At 41.3% G+C, this 17,478-nt stretch overlaps 1 protein-coding gene across 3 annotated transcripts in view; it reads left to right on the top strand.

Moving 5' to 3' along the window:
• CHCHD6 (coiled-coil-helix-coiled-coil-helix domain containing 6) overlaps window positions 1-17,478 on the top strand; it is a 115,852-nt gene that overhangs the window by 52,273 nt on the left and 46,101 nt on the right. For 2 of the 3 annotated variants that reach the window (XM_069812163.1, XM_069812164.1), the window contains one exon: window positions 9,600-9,670. In XM_069812163.1, coding sequence (XP_069668264.1) covers window positions 9,600-9,670 — 71 coding nt within the window. Of the gene's footprint in view, window positions 1-342; window positions 938-9,599; window positions 9,671-17,478 lie in introns of those variants that run through there. The other variant, XM_069812165.1, reaches the window with a different exon arrangement.

Below are 17,478 nucleotides of genomic sequence, written 5' to 3'. Positions count from 1 at the left end.
TTCTTCCATTTATGTTCCTGAGATGCCTTGGCAGCAAGGCTTTATGAGATTTTTCTGGTTTAATGTTAATAAGTAATTATTCCCATTATTCTGTAATGGGCCAAAAGTTAGAAATGCCTTGTTCCCTTTCCTCTGCCTGGATTCTGTAATGAAAGTATGATACTAAGCTGGTGGTGACCAAAAGCTATTGAAGGCTGTGGGTGACATCATGCACCAGGGTTGGTGACAGTCATTGACTGTGAAGGAGTGGTCTCTGCCGGAGTATGGGAATGAAGCATTTGTGTGCCTGCCTCTGCTCTCTGTGGGTGTTTGATTTTCATGTTAATATTTACATCTCAATAGCCCTGCTGTGAAAATGACCCTCTCCACCTGATTGATGGTCTGTGGTCCTTCTGGGCTTCTCTTTGGAGACTTCACAAGCTCTTTGCCAGCTACAGAGATGTCTCTTCAATGCCTTGTCCTCTTCAGAGGAGGCAAAACCACTCCGTTAAAAGCCGTGTGAAAGAGAAGATCACTAAAAGCAGAGAGAATGAGACTGTCAAATGATGGAAAGGAAATTGCTTACAAATATTTTCTGATTTCTTTCTTATCCCTTTTACCATCCCTTCTCCTTTGTCCTCCTCGGCTTTTTTATCTTAGGATAAACATTGTATTTATTTTCTGTTTACTGTGTGGAGAATTTCAATCCATTTTGAATAGCAAAATAAATATAAAAAGATACTAATGTTCTTTTTCTGGAATAACTGATGCCTTGCAGGGAGAACTGGAGGTTATGTGACAGTGGTATTGTAAAGGCAGGCCAAAGGAATCTGTGTTAATCCATTTTCTTTTTCTTGTTATCAGTGTTTCATTTTATATTTTACTTTCCTTTTTAAGTAATAATCAGTACTTCTTGGTAGAAATAGCTGAACAACTTTTTTGCCAGCTGTAAAATAAATATACCGTTACTTTATAATGTTTGTCCAAGTATTACTAGTAAAGGGGAATGACATCAAGTTATCCTTCTAAAACTGCTTTTCAGCTGTGGACCTGGGAACTTTTTCCAGGTATTCATTAACTGAGGTTTCTAGCTCACTGGAAGATAAGTGAACATTGTCCTCATTTAAAAAGTGAGACCCTAATGCTTAAGGTTAGTATTTTCTATAATAGCTTTTGTTGCTTCACTTTTTGGTTGTCCGGGTATGGTATATTTCTTCAGATGTGCTGATTACCCATAACTTGAGCTTGAAGCTTTGAATAATGAGCTCCTGAGCGTCTCCAGACAGAGCCGCGAGCCAGCACACACTTCTGAAAGTATGGATTTGTCTGTGTCATTAACCGTGTACAGTGACCTGTAAAGTCCTAGCTGTCTTTTTGGCTGTAATCATTAAACCAGCCTCTCCTACAGGATAAAATGAGAAGAGAAGCTGCAAGCATAGTGAGAGAACCCTGACTGAAAATAAAAATATCTTCAGAAAATGCTCTGGGAGTAATAATAATAAAGAAAAAGTACGGTGGCAAAATAAATTGCTGCTGATATAATTTTTCTTCCTCTCCCAAGTTTGCCTCTAGTATGGCAGTTTTTCTCCCTTCGATAAATAAATGCAAAGATGAGAATCGCTGCCAAAACCTGTCACATTTCTGGAACTTTCAGCCCCTGATTATTCACATTAAGCCCCCCCCCCCCCCCCCCCCCCCCCAGCAGTACAGTATTCTGAATATGTACACCCACCATTCTGTCAGATCTGTGCAGTCTGCGTCTGGTTCATCTTCTGTGTCTTTGATGTGCTCCATAACGTAGGCAAAGAGAGGTCTGATAGTCTCTCTAAAAACCTGACAGTTTGTGTGACAATCTGTCCACGAATCCACAGGCTCCTTGTCAACCAAATGAGCCTTTGAATATCAGAGGTTTTCGGAACAGTGCTTGCAGCATTGCATATGCACTAAGGGGAGAGTACAACAGGCTTCCTTGTAACCTGAGAGATGTCTGCATTTTCCTTAATCATTCCAGGGACATCTCATCATTGCTTGTTGGCTGGTTCTCAGCCCCGCACATGTCGGGGTTATTTAGCAAAGCTTGATTTACTGGAAGCTGCACATGGAGAATAATTTGCAGTTGGGGGTAGAGGAAAAACCCTGGGAGGGGGTGGAACTTGCAGGCTTTGGTATGCTTCTGGGTTTTGGTGGTTTTTTTGTTTGTTTGTTTCTTGTGGTGACTCTCTTCCTTACAGTTCCCTTTACCCGTGCAAGTACATGGATGTGGTGCATTTTCTTCAGTGTTCTCCAGTCCTCTTGCACATCCTTCTGCTTTGGGTCCCTCCTATTCTGGCTTCCTCTGGGAATCCAGTGAATTGCATTTCTTAGCTACCTGTTGTGGAAAAGGACGGGGTCATTAATATAGTTTAGATTTTTAAAATTGGGACGGGAACTATTAACTGGGCCAGCTGCTGCAGTTTATAAATGGGGCTTAGAGATATTCTCAGCAGAGAAAGCTGGGAGTTTTAGCTGCAGCGTGCCTGTCCGAGGTGGTGGGAGTTCTCTTGGAGGCTTTGTCAAATATCAGCTTTGACATGATGGCATCAAACCTTAGCTATAATGTTCCTCCGTTCCTGAAATAAGCTCCTGTGATGGGCCTAACAGGGGAATGTACTTAGTATCTTTTTACATGTATGACAAGTACTTGATGACTGCCAATTTTCTGGGTTTTTTTTTTGTTTTGTTTTGTTTTTTCCTTTTTTTCCTCCCTCCGAAGTGCTGGTCAGCCTCCTAGTGAAACTTTCAGCTGCGTACCTTGGCACTCTAGATATTCTGGCAATTCCCTTCTTTCTCTCTTCTCTGCTTAGCACTGATTCTCTGCACACCTCTTACTCTCTCTTGGACAATGCCCAGTTGTTAGAGACAGCGTTCTGTGATCTAGGAGTTTGTCCTGGTTGTGTGATGGATCGGCTGATAGGACCCAGGTATCACTACGGGACTAGCTGTGCAGCTGCTCAGCCCCGGTGCAGGGATTAGCAGGCATTGCCATGCCCTTAAAGTCATGGACACTACGTTATCTGTGCAGGTCAGCCAGGTGCAGGACTTCTCTGAAGCAGATGCTGAAAACCCTTGATGTTTAATCAATGCCTGGGAAGCCTGTTTACCTGCACTTGTCAGGTATAATTGATTCGGGCATTTACTGTGAATTCTTCACCTAAGACTTCTTGCTCCTATATTAAACTTCCACCTAGGAGGAGAGCGGAGCGATACTCTCCTTACAACAGTTTTACCGTTAATCTGGGCCTTTCACGTTGCTATCACTGCCCTTGTCAGAAAGCCTGGGTTGTCTGCTGGCATTTTATGGCCTTTCTCTTTGAAGGTGCTTTTACTTTGCAGAGTTTGTGTTTGAAGAATTACTGATGCTTTATTTGCAGTCTTTCAGAAGGGTGTGCTTTAAAGCAACCTCATATAAACGCAGTGTTTAATTCTTTCTGGTTTGTTATTTTTTCCTCCTTCTTCCCCTTTTAATCACCTCTGTAGTAATAATTTCTTTGTTGCTGGCTGTCTTTCTAAGTTGAAGATAACATGGGGCTTTTCTGCATGTTTCCAGTGAGGCACTTGCAGCTCTTCGGAGAAGTTCCAAATACCATCTTTCTGTGGGGTACCTGTTTTAATTGGACTCTTCCCAGGGTACCTTCGTAGAGACAGTCTGAATCTGGCGTGTGATCTAGATCTGGGTCTGTAAACCCATTTTCACCCAGATGGAGCATCTCGGTGTGAGACCTGGTTCTGGGAAGTGCTGGGGTATGTAGCTTTGTTTGATTCACTGTGTGCTTTAGGGGCTGTAGCTTAAGCTTTTTGTGCCTAGCTTGTTATCCACAGGATAAACCCAGCTGTGGCCCTTCTCCCCAGCTCTGCCTCCCTCAAGTTTTGTGGAGGTGGGTATTTTGTGGGATTTTATCTTTGAGAAGCTGTCTAGATATGCTACAGAATTAATATTTTGCTTTCAACTCAGCGTAATATTGCAGTCGTGAGTAGATCTGTTCAAACAAGAATATACTTCTGCCCATGACTAGTTTAACTTTCCTGTGTTGTTACTGTGGACACTGCTCTTTTTCTGTCATCTCTGAATCTTAATCCAAAATTTATGATCTCACAGTTTATTGCCAAAGGAAAGAATAGAATGACACAAATTCAATGCTCTCATTTCATTATTAGTCTCAGCGGGAGGAGTGGATGAACCCACACATGAAAAGCAAACAACAGAGCTGTGTTTAGAAGTTGGGTTTGGCTGAAAAAAGTCTTTTTCCGTATCAGCAAGCTGTTTGTAGTTGCTTGCATCTTTCCTCTACTACCTTTTGAGAAAAAAACATATGAATTCGCATAAAAGCAGTTTTAACCCTTGGCTTCTAGGCTCTCGTGATATGCTTTATATGCATATTTCTCTTCTGTGTTAATCGGTTTCTATGTGTATGTGCCCTTGTGCTTGATAGGATGGAGAAAATGTGAATGATCTCTTTTAGCTAAATGCTAGCTGATACCAACAAACAGGCTGAGCAGGAACTCAAGAGGAGTTCCTGTCGAGCTCAGGAGGTGAAGAGATTGCTTCTTGCAGTGTGTCCTGAAATTCCCAAACTCCCTGTTTTGGACTGAAGTTTATAGCAGTGATTGATTGTGTATGTTGATTTTAACAGATCCAAAGGGTCGTCCAGTGAATAGATTGGTTCAGCTCATCTGCCTCTGTACCTGCGGGAGGGGTTCAGGTAGATGGGGTAATTTTTCAAATCTGTTAGGAGCCATTTGCATGAGACTTCTGGGCAATGAGAATGAACAACCTGATTTATAGCGCCTGTGAACCAGTGACCCAGTGAGGTGTGTGGTGCCCGAGTGTACCTTTGCTTCCCTTAGGCAGCGCTGTGAGCAAAGGTGGTTCCTGAAGCCTGCACTGACCGGCGTTTTTCCGCAGCGTCCCACTGTTCCTCGTGGCAGCAGCTGTGTCCAGAGCATGTCCGTGTTCCCTGTCCCCAGGCGTGTGCGGGCAGGCGACAGTTGTGCTGCTTTATTAGGATGGTGTGAGGTCTTATTTCTGGCTTCAGAAGCAGCTGGAAGCAGGAATTTGTACGTCTCCTAGTTGACATTTGATACGTGAGAAGTAACCTCTGCTTTCCTTTCCCCTTTCTCTCCCAAATCTGCGGTGTTTCCTACTCGTGGGGCGCACCACGTATTCCCCCACCACGTGGCACTGCCTCTTGTGCTCCTTTCGGCTCGAGTGGGGTTTGCGGCAGGAGGTTTGCTGGAAGCTGGCGAGCGCGGACGTCAGGAGAGGGGATCGAAGCAACGCGTCTGTCAGGTGCGAGGCAGATTGTACCATTTAATCCCCTGGCTGTCGTCTGCAGCATTTGTCAAGGCCTCCACTGCCCTGCTCCGTTTCATCAGAGGTATCACTAGCATTCATCTAGGCTGGCAGCATTTCAACAGCTGTTAATCCTCTTTGTATCTTTAAACACCGTGACCACTGACAAGCTTCTATACTCTGAGGTGTCAAAATAATCTCAAGATAGCTGTGGTGATGGTTGTTGGGGTTTGTTGTTTTTTTTTTTTTTTTTAAATCCAAACACCTCATGATCTATTGACCCAGACTGAACTCGATGGAGAAATCTGTGTCCCAGTGTGAGGTTTTTGCTTCTGCTGCTTGATATTCACAAAGAATTTTGCCTAAAATCTGATTAATGTCTAGGTCCTCATGCTTGCGTTGCTCGGTTTTCTGTTTTACGTGTTACCGCAAGTAGGGCATGTTTCACTGAAGTTGTAAGGAATGTGGTTTAATGTCAATGTGAGAATGAGCTGGCAGGGTTTTCTCTTTATGCTTCAATTACTTTCCCTCCTGAAATAACCCTGAGAACTCCATCTTCTGCTATATTGTTTTCTTACTTTCTTTGCTATATGTTGTGGAAAGGGCCTGGGCAGTGTAGCGAGGTGTAGTAGTGAGTGTTGGAGTTTCTCTCCATGTTTGCAGCCAAGGAGGAATGCTGAATTGAAATTACTCCAAATTTAGCTCTGAGTTTTAAAACTGATTCCCTTTGGAAGGGGGATTTTTAATGCAAGGGTGTTTGGGGAAGAGTGGGGAGCAAGGGTATGACAGCAAATCTGTTGTAGAAAAGCAGCAGGGTAAAGGAAAGTGGTTCTGTTGGTCTTTAGGCTCTAGTTATGTATTTTTATAACTTGTCGATGTTTTTATTATTTGCTACGAACCATCATTTAATAGCAGGGGGAAATCTTTCAAACTAACATTTCTTTGTTTAGTTTGTTTGTCCTCTCTGGAGAGCTCTCTCCCCATATGACAAAGCTCTGATGTTCTGAAGTTGGCTCCCCTAAGGCTCAGCTTTATTGAGAGAAGTGAAACATTTTAGGTAGTTCATTCATTCTTTCTGAGTCTCTTGTTATTTGAGCCCTTATGGTGTCCTTTGGTCATGTTTTTAAACTTATTTCTGCAACTAAGACTGCCAGGAGCTTTATTTAATAATAGTTGAGGTCTCATGTTCAACTTTTTCTTTGTGAGCTGCCATTTTATCTCAAGCATCAAATATTGTGAGAGTAAATTAAAAGCAGTGTTGGTGTCTTGTAATTTCGTGTTGAACGTTCGCTCTTCTACTGTGCAACTGAATATCATTTTATGAAGCTAAAGGACTTCACTAAGAGTACAGGCAGCTCAGGCTTTGTTTCAAGTGCAAATACCACACCTTAATCCTGCTGAATAGCCCTTGTGTGTGGGCTGCTCTGCTGAAGTCGTGGGAAGTGCATAGGTGGTTCCTGGCTTGGTTCCTCATTTGCAACCTTATTATAAAGGCCTAGATTTTTGTAGGCCATTGGAACATTATCCCCTGCCATTGTATGGTAGGTAAAATACTGAAAATTAAGCAGATCTTGCATCTGAAGTCGTATTGATGAGGATACTTGGAAAATTTTTCTCCGTGAGTAGAAGCCCCAAATCACAGAACCTACTGTGACTGTGCCCATGCTGAAAGCCCTGTCTGTTGCCCATTTAGCCCATTTGTTGCTCATTTAGTGTTTAGGACAAAAGTGAATTCGACTTTCCCTGGAGGCCAAGGAAAACCTGTTTAACAAGTCTGCTTGTTGAACGAACTCAGGTTTAAATGGTGAAAGTCTGTTTTTTCTTACTTGGGGAAGCATTTAAAGATACTGATTCATAGCATTGGAAACACTGCTTCATTGGTTTCTAGTCTTTTTGAGGGGGTATAAGACGGCAGAGAGGTCTGATCCAAAGGCAAGAGGCTCAGTTGGATCCCATGCAAAGATGTTTCCTTTTCATTTTTAAAACTCAACAACTTTCATCGTCGGGTTGAAGGTCTTCTGTGCCCCTCCTTGATCTTTGCATCGTGCCATGTGCCTTGTGGTTTCTTTGAGGCCAGGTCTCTCCTCCTTTCCCTCACTGAGATTCTTGCCTCTCCGTTCAGGTTCTCACTTGCCTGCTTTTATCAGCTTTAGGATCCAGACCTCTTTCATACTGGTTTCTTTCCCAGCTATTTTTGTCCATGCTTGTCGTTGATGTTGTTGAAGATGAAGCTGACCATAGTATTGGGCAGTTGAACTCTAATAAACTAGGCAAGGTTGTGCCGCAACCACTTCAATCGACAGTGCAACCAGCAAATTAATGTTGGCTATTTTTCCTTTCTTTAGGTGGGTTAAATGCCAACCTCATGCTGGGTCTCACGTACAACGTATTTGTTCCTGTTTTCCTCTCCTGCTGCTGTTTCACTGCAGAGTGCTGCAGGCTAATAGTATCTGACGGGGCTACTTCCTATTGCCTGAAAAATGTTTAATTTTACTACCTTGCTTTCTCTTTCCCAGTTTCTCTCATTTTGATCTCTCAAATCCAGTCCCTTTGAGAAATCAGACAGTATGAAATATGAAAATTGCTTGGGTAGTAATTGGAGAAACGGTGAGACTTATGAAGCCCATGGAGATAACACTTACATGTACTTATTCACATTATTTAATTTTTAATGGCAAATTTAATTAATGAAGCACAGGTCTTGTGGTTTCATATGTGAATAAGTAACAGCAGGGAGCTGAAAGTCATGAGGTCTGTTTACAGGACAGAGAAAAAGGCTCCATTAAAAGCTGAACTTTTCATTATAGGGAGGAGAAAAGAGGGTTTAACAGCATAGGAGTTTGACCATTATGTAACACGTAAGTAAATGAAAACATTAATGACAATTTGCTGGCAAAATGCATTTTGAAGTGGTTACTCCTCCATGATTTCTCAGTTTAAACCTGTCTCCTAGGTCAAAGTTTGGAAAAGCAAAGTCAGTTCTGTGGTTTTTTTGGTATGTGACATAAATTTAGGCACCAGAGATAAAGCGCTTAAATATAGCACCTTGAAGCCTAGGCTCTGAAAACCTGTATAAACCTTCCAATTAGCTAAGCTTCACACAACTTCAGTGATACAGGCAGCTGTTATCCTTCGCTTGCAGATGGAAAATGGTGACTTGCCCAAGATTGCACAAGTGGCAGAACTGCTGATAGAACTTGAGTTATATCTGTCCTTTTCTTTTTCTAACCACTGAACAATATGTGTCGTCTCATCATGCGCAGGACCACAGCTGCATTTATGGGAAAATAAATGAAGAAGGGCAAGAATAGTTTTCTATATAAAATGGCCATATTTGGGGAGAGACGAGATAGCAGCTAGAACCAGCCCTAAATGAGTAGCTGTCCTCGCTTTCAATACCATTTTGTCACTTTTTGATTGATTATTGCATATTTTCTGCATGTGCCTTTTCAGACTAAGGGCCTTGCAGATGAGCTTTGAGTGAGGCAATTGCAGCTATTTCAGTATAAAGTCCAGAGGCTTTGCCTGAAGCAGCTTTATCAGCAGTTTAGTGACACAAGACCTTGCAGCGAAGTCGCTGGGGGTGTGCAGCCATTCCCTTCTGCTGTTTGTACTTGGGAGGCTTGTAAGTGCAGCCGAGAGAAGGAATTTATCCTCCATGTTCAGCAGCCGAGCAGTTGTGAACTAAAACTCTTTCTGTGCAAACTCAGGAGAATTTAATGCAAACCTCTTAAGCCCTGCAGCAAGACACTCCAGACTCTGTTTGGCAGTGCCTTAACTGATACCTGATACGCCTCCCTATGTTGTTAAAAGGGAAACAGGCTGCATAATTTTCTTTTAAAGAATAAGTAACCTAAGTAGAACACTGAAATGTAAAATGGATTTTCCAGTGCTAGCAGCCAATTTTGATACTTGCACGTCAGTAACTTACAAGATCCTTCACAGCAATTAATGAAAAAAGAGAACAAAACACAACCCAACTCAAAATAACTCGGTGCTGGAAACACCTTGTTTTTGTGGTTACATGGAATAATCAAAGCTGACGGTTGGTTGTTAGCGACCTTTTCCCCCTCTTTCCCTTCGCAAAGGTGAAGCACGAATGGAGGACATGTTGTGGCCTTGATGCATTTTGCTGAAAATAATCAACTTTTAAGCCTTTTTTGTGTTCTTTGAACTGAATATGCTGTTTGTTGTTGAAAATCGTTATTAATTATAGGAGATAACTTTGTGATGGGATAAGATCTGAGGTGCCTTTAATTTTTAGAGCTGAGCATTATATTCTTTGTTTCAGAACGCAGAGATCTACAAGCTGACATCTGAGCAGTACCAGGAGGCAGCCACCAAGGCAGAGGAGTGGATAAAGTGAGGACCCATTTTTGTTCTTTTCAGCAGTTCCAGTTGCATTTCATAATGCTCTGTGTGTAGCTTCTGGATATTGCTGTAAACGGAGTGCGAAGGTACCTCCTGTCAGGTATTTAGGGGGCTGAGGAGTTGTAAGCTAGCACTTTTCTCTTTCTGTGCCAAGCTTGACAAAATTTAGTATTAAGTTGTTAGACCTTTCAAGGGAGAATGAGGGAGAAGACATGGACTTAGAAAATTCACATTAAATAGGAATATTTACGAAGCTTTTCAAAATGGCAATGGAACATGTTTAATCTGTTCAAACTTTGACGCAGTGTATTTAACCTACATGTTGCAGCATTGGGCTAGTGCATGGGAGTAGGAAGAATGGCACCACTTCTAAAGTTTTCATTGTCTGGAGAAGAAAAAGGTAAACAGTCTAAATCTTAGCCCTGTAAATTTCAATCAAAATAGAGTTGTAATTATCATGAATGTTTTCTTAGAATGGGTGCAATGATTCTTCTGACCTTTTTTATTGGCCTTGGCACAATTAGTGGACCTTAATGTTGTCTTTTTATCATGAGCATATTTAGTGTCTAAATTCCATTTGTATTTGCCAGTAGTGTTATATAGCTTATTGTTCCACATGCACTAACAGCTGTCCAAGAAAAAATATTTTCTATAATTCTTTAATATTAATGAGTCCAAAGCAATTACACTGTCAAGAGCAGCACTCAGATCTCAGTTGGGTAAACAGTTGGCCAACATGCAGTAAACTGGAGTAGCAACATATGTAGTCCAGTTGGGTCCAGTCCAGACAGTATGATACTTAATTGCATAAATAGATAATATAGTAGTGATGAATATGTTAGTGGGGTGTGCAGTATATTGTACTGTCTTTATATAAAATTATGTTTGGCTGCCAAAGCATCACATAACCTGTTGTAATTTCACATTTTTGTTTGGACAGTCAAGCAATAAGTTGCTAAAGAAGCCAAAACAAGGAAGCTAAAACATTGCATGCATTTTCATGCGGTTTTCCATAGCAGCATTCTAAATTCTGCTTTTAAATAACATTTAAAAAATTCATAGGACGCAAAGTTCTGACAGTCTTTGATCAGTTCAGTCTTTTCTTGGATTTGCTTCTGCAGATGTGCGATCAGTTGTTGGGAACACATGTAGCAATGATTTATCCTTGTGACTTTGTAAAGGAAGAGATTGGGACCTTAGATTATGTTCTTTACTTGCTCTTACAGACTGTAAGTAACCTTTTTTTTTTTATAGTAGTCTTAAGTTTGGTTCCTGAGGTTTCAGTTACACTTGGTCTCGTCTGTTTCTTGTGGAGATGAAGACTGCTAATGTAGGAAACTCAGGAATGCAACCACTTCTCATAAAGGCTGGTGGCTGAGACCGATGCAAATGCTAATGACTTCTTTCTTTCAAAATTTAGAAAATGTGTTTATGGTCTGTCAGGGGTTCCTTCCCCTTTTCTTTGAGCCTTCATCACCTGACAGTCCCTGGCTTCTGGCCTTATTGTACAATGCCTTTCTATTTAAAGGCTATATGAATTTGAGCCATCATAAAGGGGCAGATTGTGGCACTAGTTAAACTGAGGGAGAAGGTGAACATCGTACTTTCTGTTCCTTTACAGTAGAAATTGCCAGCAATAGCTAGGATTGCACTGAGCTGTGTGTTGGTGTGCACGATGCGGGATTGAGAATGCCCTTTGAAAATTGTACATGGGGGAAGAATCATTGCTTTACCCCATCAGCGTGCAGTGTACGTGCCTCTTACAGCAGTACGCAGTGATCATTTTTGGAATTGTTGCCTCGGTGTACAACACACTGTACAAACACTCTAAAGGGTGCACATGCCTCGTGTGTGGGTCATGATAAGGCTGGGACAGGGTCAGGGAAAATTCCTTCGTACATTGGCATTCATTCTTAATTGGTAGGACTTGAAGTCTGCATGTTATGAGGTCCGTTAGGTGTTGTACATGCAGGTCCTTCTACAGCCTGTTTATGGTAATAAATTACAAGATCCTGTGACTTCAGTAGAAACAATAGTTTGCTTATCCTGTTTTGCGCTTTCATATTAGACATACAAGCACAGAAAGTGCTAGGATAGGTAAGACTGATTTATGCAGATCTAGTAGCTTGGTTGGCAGGAATAAACTGACACTCCAGCAAAATTACGTGAACTGGAATATAGCCAAAGCATGAATGAAGTGCAGGTCTGCCTGCTGCCAGTGCTGGACCATGACAGCTCCTGTAACAAAACAAAAGCAGGAGTGGCACTTTCTCCATCTGCAGAGGAGAGTGCATCTCCTTCCCATAGTGTCTCTTCCCTAGCTTATATCATCCCTGTTTCACTGAACTCTTTGACCTGCCCCTGGTGCTTGTGCCTTGTGAGACTGATATACTCTGTATTTGTTGTCTTCTGCCATTGTGTATCAGCATAGCTGATGGAGGAAGAGGGGAGTAGAGCTGGGGCTGTTTCTACAGCGAGTACCCTGTTTTTCAGAGTCCATGTTGAAGCAAAGATAAGAAAGAACTGAAACAAAAAAACGGTGTTTTGTTGGCAATTATTGACTTTTGTAATTCTGTTATCAACACCTACAGCTCTGCACAAATGGTCAAGTGTTCCACGGACTATTTCCTCTCCTTAGTAATCATCAAGTGCTGCAGGACTTAAGAATATTGTACAAGCTTTCCACCAGTGACCCTTCACAGCATGTCTGTGAGGTAGACAGGTAAACCTTCCTATCTCCCTTTGTATAGAAACAGAAGTTAAATACTTAGTGCTGAGCTTCATATTAAATCACCAACACAGTCATTAGCTCTTGGTTTCTACTTCAAGGTAGGATGCTAGGCTTGATGCCTGCATGGCCTGACTCGTGCAATGGACTTTGTTCCTCATCTCTTCACCTGAACTCAGCCTGCTCCTGTCTCCGCATTGTTCCTACCACAGTCTCCTCCTTTGTTCTGGGCTCTGTCCAACCTGTTTCTTTCTCCCAGAGAGAAGACCCTAGCAACAAGAAACCACTGAGCACAGCTTTCAGCACCTTAAGCAACTTGCCCTTGTTGCTTATATGCTGTGGTGAATTGGACAGTTGCCATGGACATATTGTCTCAATGATGCTGTTATAATTGGTGCGTTATTATTTTTCTCTTTTGTTAACCAACAAAATTAAAGTCTGGGGACCTAGAACTTTTTTCCCCCTTCCTTCCCTGTTTAGCAAACTGTGCACATCAGTAACCACCCACAAAGGAAGCAGCGTGTAAATAAAAAGCCAGTGCTCCCTGCCCTTCACTTCGTTCCACATCCTTTTCTCAGTGTTCATAGAGCCATGACTCAGACTAGGTTTAGAGAAGACAACTTGCTAATCCCCTCCCTGCTACAGAGAATAAAATGGCATTTCATTCCAAGCTCTATTAATGCACTCGCTCCGGGGATAAAGCAGCACTCCCAAAAGGCAGTGGCCAAATTTTTTTTCTGTTGCGTTGTCTTTGTCTTCTTTTGAGTGTTACATTTAGATTAGCTTCTGAGGATTAAATGTTATTACAGTCCCTGAATCTGTTAAGGGGTAGGAAAAAAACATCAGTAAAGAGGCTATGGCTTAGTGCAGGCACTCTAGATTTATCCTCAAAATGCTGGTTTTTAAAATTTGATTTGTTTTCTTTTGTGAAGGTTGTCTTATCACGTTTTTATTTTATTTTTGTAGTTGTGAAATTTGGATGCAAGAATTGGCTATGGGTGGGGGTGTGACTCTCTCTAAAAGGTAAAGCTGCGGGAGTGGGGTGAAGGGATTAGGAAGCTGTTAAAAGATAAAATTGTTCTGAAGCTGAGTTTCCCTCTGAGATCTCCTTATAGTTTGCAGAACTGTTTCTGAAGCTGCTTACTGGTGGCTGTGTTGCTTTGCATGTTGTACTGAGAGGACTGCATATGCTTTGCGCTGTTATCAAGGAGTGCATAAAGAATGTCGGTATCTTATCCTGATAGAGATCAGCCTTGAATCCAAGGCAGCTTTCCAATGGAGAAACCGCCAAAGAGATTTACTCCATATGGGACTTAGTATCTAAGAGTTCCATTTAATGGTCCTAAGATACTTAAACTTAATGGACATGAGTATCTAAGGTGATTACATTAGAGAAACTGGCAAGTAGTAAGTATCATCCTGAGCTGAATGTGGAGTAGAGAGCCACACTTACTCAATGAGGGTAGGGGCAGAAAGTTCATAGATGGACTGTGTGCTGGGAATCGGGAATTTATGGTGTGCTTTCAGTACTCGGGGAAATGAGAGTTTTATTGAATTGCGCAAGATTTTATGATGCTGATGGCCCCTCAATTAAAATGGCAACACTAACTGGAACCTAGAGGAACTACCTTTTCTTTTTTTATTCTTTTTTTTTTCTTGTTTGTGTAGATCTGGAAAGTTTATAAGATAGTTGGTAGTACTTGAGTTTATTAATCTTGAAATCGACTATGAGACCTCAGGTATTTCAACAAAGGGCTGTGCCCAGGAGTCAAGCTCTGAAATAGTTATTATGTGGACAGTCATGAAGCCCAAGGAGAAGAAGGGTAAAGACATCATAGTTTTCAAACAAAATTGCTCTGGGATTTGTCTTGTCATTAGATTAGATAAATGATTAATTCACTGTTGAAATTAAGAGCCTCTGCAATAGGGATTTAAGAGGTTTCAGGAATAAAAGACTGATTACTGCTGGGAGCTCTTCCCCAGCCTTATCTCAACATAGTGCTTTTGTGCCCTGCAATGGTGGTACCTTCACAGAAAATGGTTTGGCTCCATCCCAGTCCTGTTCTTCCCTCAGTGCTTGGTTTGTGCCAGTTGTTCCTACTTCTGTCTGCGCTGAGTCCATTTCACGTAATCTTTATTTAAAGAGATGAGTTACTAGTCAAAGCTTTGCTGTTTCTCATGTTTATAAAGTTGCTCTTAGTAGGAAATTGGAATATTGCTGTAAGAGACTATAAGGCATGAGTTTCCCCAAAATTATTTCAAAAGAGCATAAAAGAGCAGATGGGTCAATTTTGACTTTTGTGTCATTTTACATGGTGTGAATTTTACTGAAAGAAAAACTTTCTGATCATTTTCAGTTCGGCTTCACAAAGATTTTCACTCATTTACATTAGCATGTAAACATTTTCTTTATGAATTCTGGAAGGCCTGTTGTTAACCAACTGTTTGTACCAAAGCATTGATTTCCAAGCAAGGTATGTTCCTCTGCTACTTTAGGAATATGTTATGTGGTAATAGAAGTTGAATATGTGTAACGGATTTGTGTAAATGTTCCAGTTGGGCCAGATTATTCTTTTTTGAACCGATTTTTAAATCTTGAAAATTTACTAGATTGTATACTTTATCCAAGCTGTCAAATCTTCTTTCTGAAGTTCAGTTCTTGAGGATTACTAAGATGCCGGTTCTAAATAAGACTTTCCTTTTGCCCAGTTAGTCAAATGATGTTCTAATCTAGTGTTCACAGTATCATCTTTCCTCTCATGCATGATGAGGGATGACTAATAAATCAGTCTAATGAACTGAGATTGCAGTTCTGTTAGTGCTGAAAAACTGGTGTGAAATATTAATATATCTTTTCAAAATTGCAAGAGCATTTCTTCAAAGGTACATTGGTAGAACTTGGGAATTTGTAAAGTAAGACCTGAATAGCAAAGACTGGAATAGCAAAGTAAGAGGTGCCAAAGACTGCAGGTAGTCTATTAGGGATGTTTCTATTGCTATCGATTTTTACATGGAAAGCACTTGTATTCTGTAGTAATGTTGCCATTATAAAACCCTTAGATCAGGGTTTGTTGGCAGGCCAAATTCAGATTGTTTTCAAAAGCGTGGATATTTGTGCAGCTGTTAAAACAAACCTCAGACATACTTTGTGCATCAGAGTACATGAAATACTTCAGTTCAAAGCTCTTTATCATGGAAAATGCAGTGAAAATAGAAGCAGATCTCTGCCTTCAGATTGGGAATTACATATTCTACTGTGTACCATCGTGGAAGCAAGATTTCTCCAGGTTTCATAGCATTTTATTGTGTATTTAGATGTAATGACAGGTCCACACCAAAGTTCAGAACTTCTTGTGCCTTTGGTCCCCCCTCCCCTTGGCCTGAGTTGGGAAAGTATCATGAATATTAATTAATGACCCAGCTCAGCTTATTCCTGCTGTGGTTTTCTCCCTCTGTCTTCCAGCATGTGTGTTGTATAGTGAGCTGGTGGTAGTGGCACAGGGTTGGTTTGTAGAGGATTGAGGTTAAAGTTGTCTGGGGAAGTTTTCCAGAAAGAGTGGTGAATTAAAGATGTCAGAAGCAATAATGCCTGAGAAACCACTTGTTACCAGTGAATTAATGACTTGTTTGCTAATTAGCAGCCTAAGGCAAAGTTGAGGTAACACTCCTAACAATCTGGTCATTAATTCAGTAGCAACTGATTTCAAGGGCAATGTTGCTATTTTGAACAGTAATTGTATTCCTGATTCTGGATTATATGCACTGTGCAAAATGTCTTTACTTACTGTTGAGTCAGAGTCCTCTCCTGGAGTGATGGAGGAATGATAGCAGAGACCAAAGGCAAGTACCAGTGGGAGAAATTTGAGGAGAGAAACAGTTTGTTCTGTAGGTCAGAGCTTCTGTATCTCCATCTTCGGAGAAAATAAGGACTGTGGCAGGACGGCTGTGGACACCTTCCATTGTGTGGTGATCCATCTGCGCAGAGGAAGTTGCTGGTGTTTGATGTTGTTAGCCAATGAGAGACTGAGATCCTTTCCTCCCTTACAAAGGGACAGAAAAACCATCTCTGCCATCAGTCCAGGCTTCAATGACTTAATTTATTTTAATATTTATTTATTTGGTGGGATTTTGATAGTTCATGAAGTTACTCTGATAAAATAGGTTTCTAGGCTATGGGGTCTCATCAGCTGTTGGAATCTCAAGATCAACTGGTACTTAGCCTACTGTGAGAGGACCTTGCTGGGGTTGGTTCTTCCTTCCTATCCTTTTCTTTTCCTTGTTAGTCCCAAAAGTGTCTCTTGCCTGCCCGTCTGGGACGTAGACATACCACACCAACCACAATCGTAACTAATTTGGCCCCCAAAAGTGGCATTTGGAAGACAGGAGCACTTGCTTGTTGGGGGACAAATATTGATTCTTTGAAGAGAACTCAGCGTTGTGCTGACTGTGAGTGCCACTAACAGCTCAATGGAACAAGTGCCTCAAGTAGGCATGGGTCTTATTAACTCATCTGAGACATTTCCTGTGCTCTTCTCCAAACTTAAAACTATGTTATCTAAATTATTTTCTATAAGGATTTTTCCAATTCTCTGAGGACTTCTTGAAATTAGAATATTTATTTAAAAACAAAAAAAGAAAAAAATCCCAACCTCCCCCCAAAAACAGACTTCGCAAGGCTTTGTGTGTGTGTTCCTTGAAAGCACCATTATTGACGTTCTCTGCAGGATGAGTAACTGCTTAATGGTGATCTTGCTGAGTCAGTACTCAGCAAATTGCACAGCATGGTAAAAGGGTGCACTATGGTTTTGAAGGTTAGAGCATGTGGGCAGAAGCAAAGGGATTTTTTTAATAAGGTGACTGTTTAGCTTCAGATCCCACCTAAGCTTTGATGCTGGCAGCTTCATTCTGCTCTCAAATTTTGTTTCCACATCTTTAACAGGATATGCCACTCGGTCAGTGCAGAATATACTAACGAACTCATATTTTTGTCCGTCACTGATACCCCTTTGTGTAGTCTGGCATAAACTTTAGGGACATTGTACAGTGCTTAGTGGCATTTTAGAAAAGTAAC

Source organism: Haliaeetus albicilla, chromosome 24 (assembly GCF_947461875.1).
Source record: "Haliaeetus albicilla chromosome 24, bHalAlb1.1, whole genome shotgun sequence".
NCBI classification, from domain to species: Eukaryota; Metazoa; Chordata; class Aves; order Accipitriformes; family Accipitridae; genus Haliaeetus; species Haliaeetus albicilla.
This window is presented reverse-complemented; position numbering and strand designations above follow the sequence as displayed.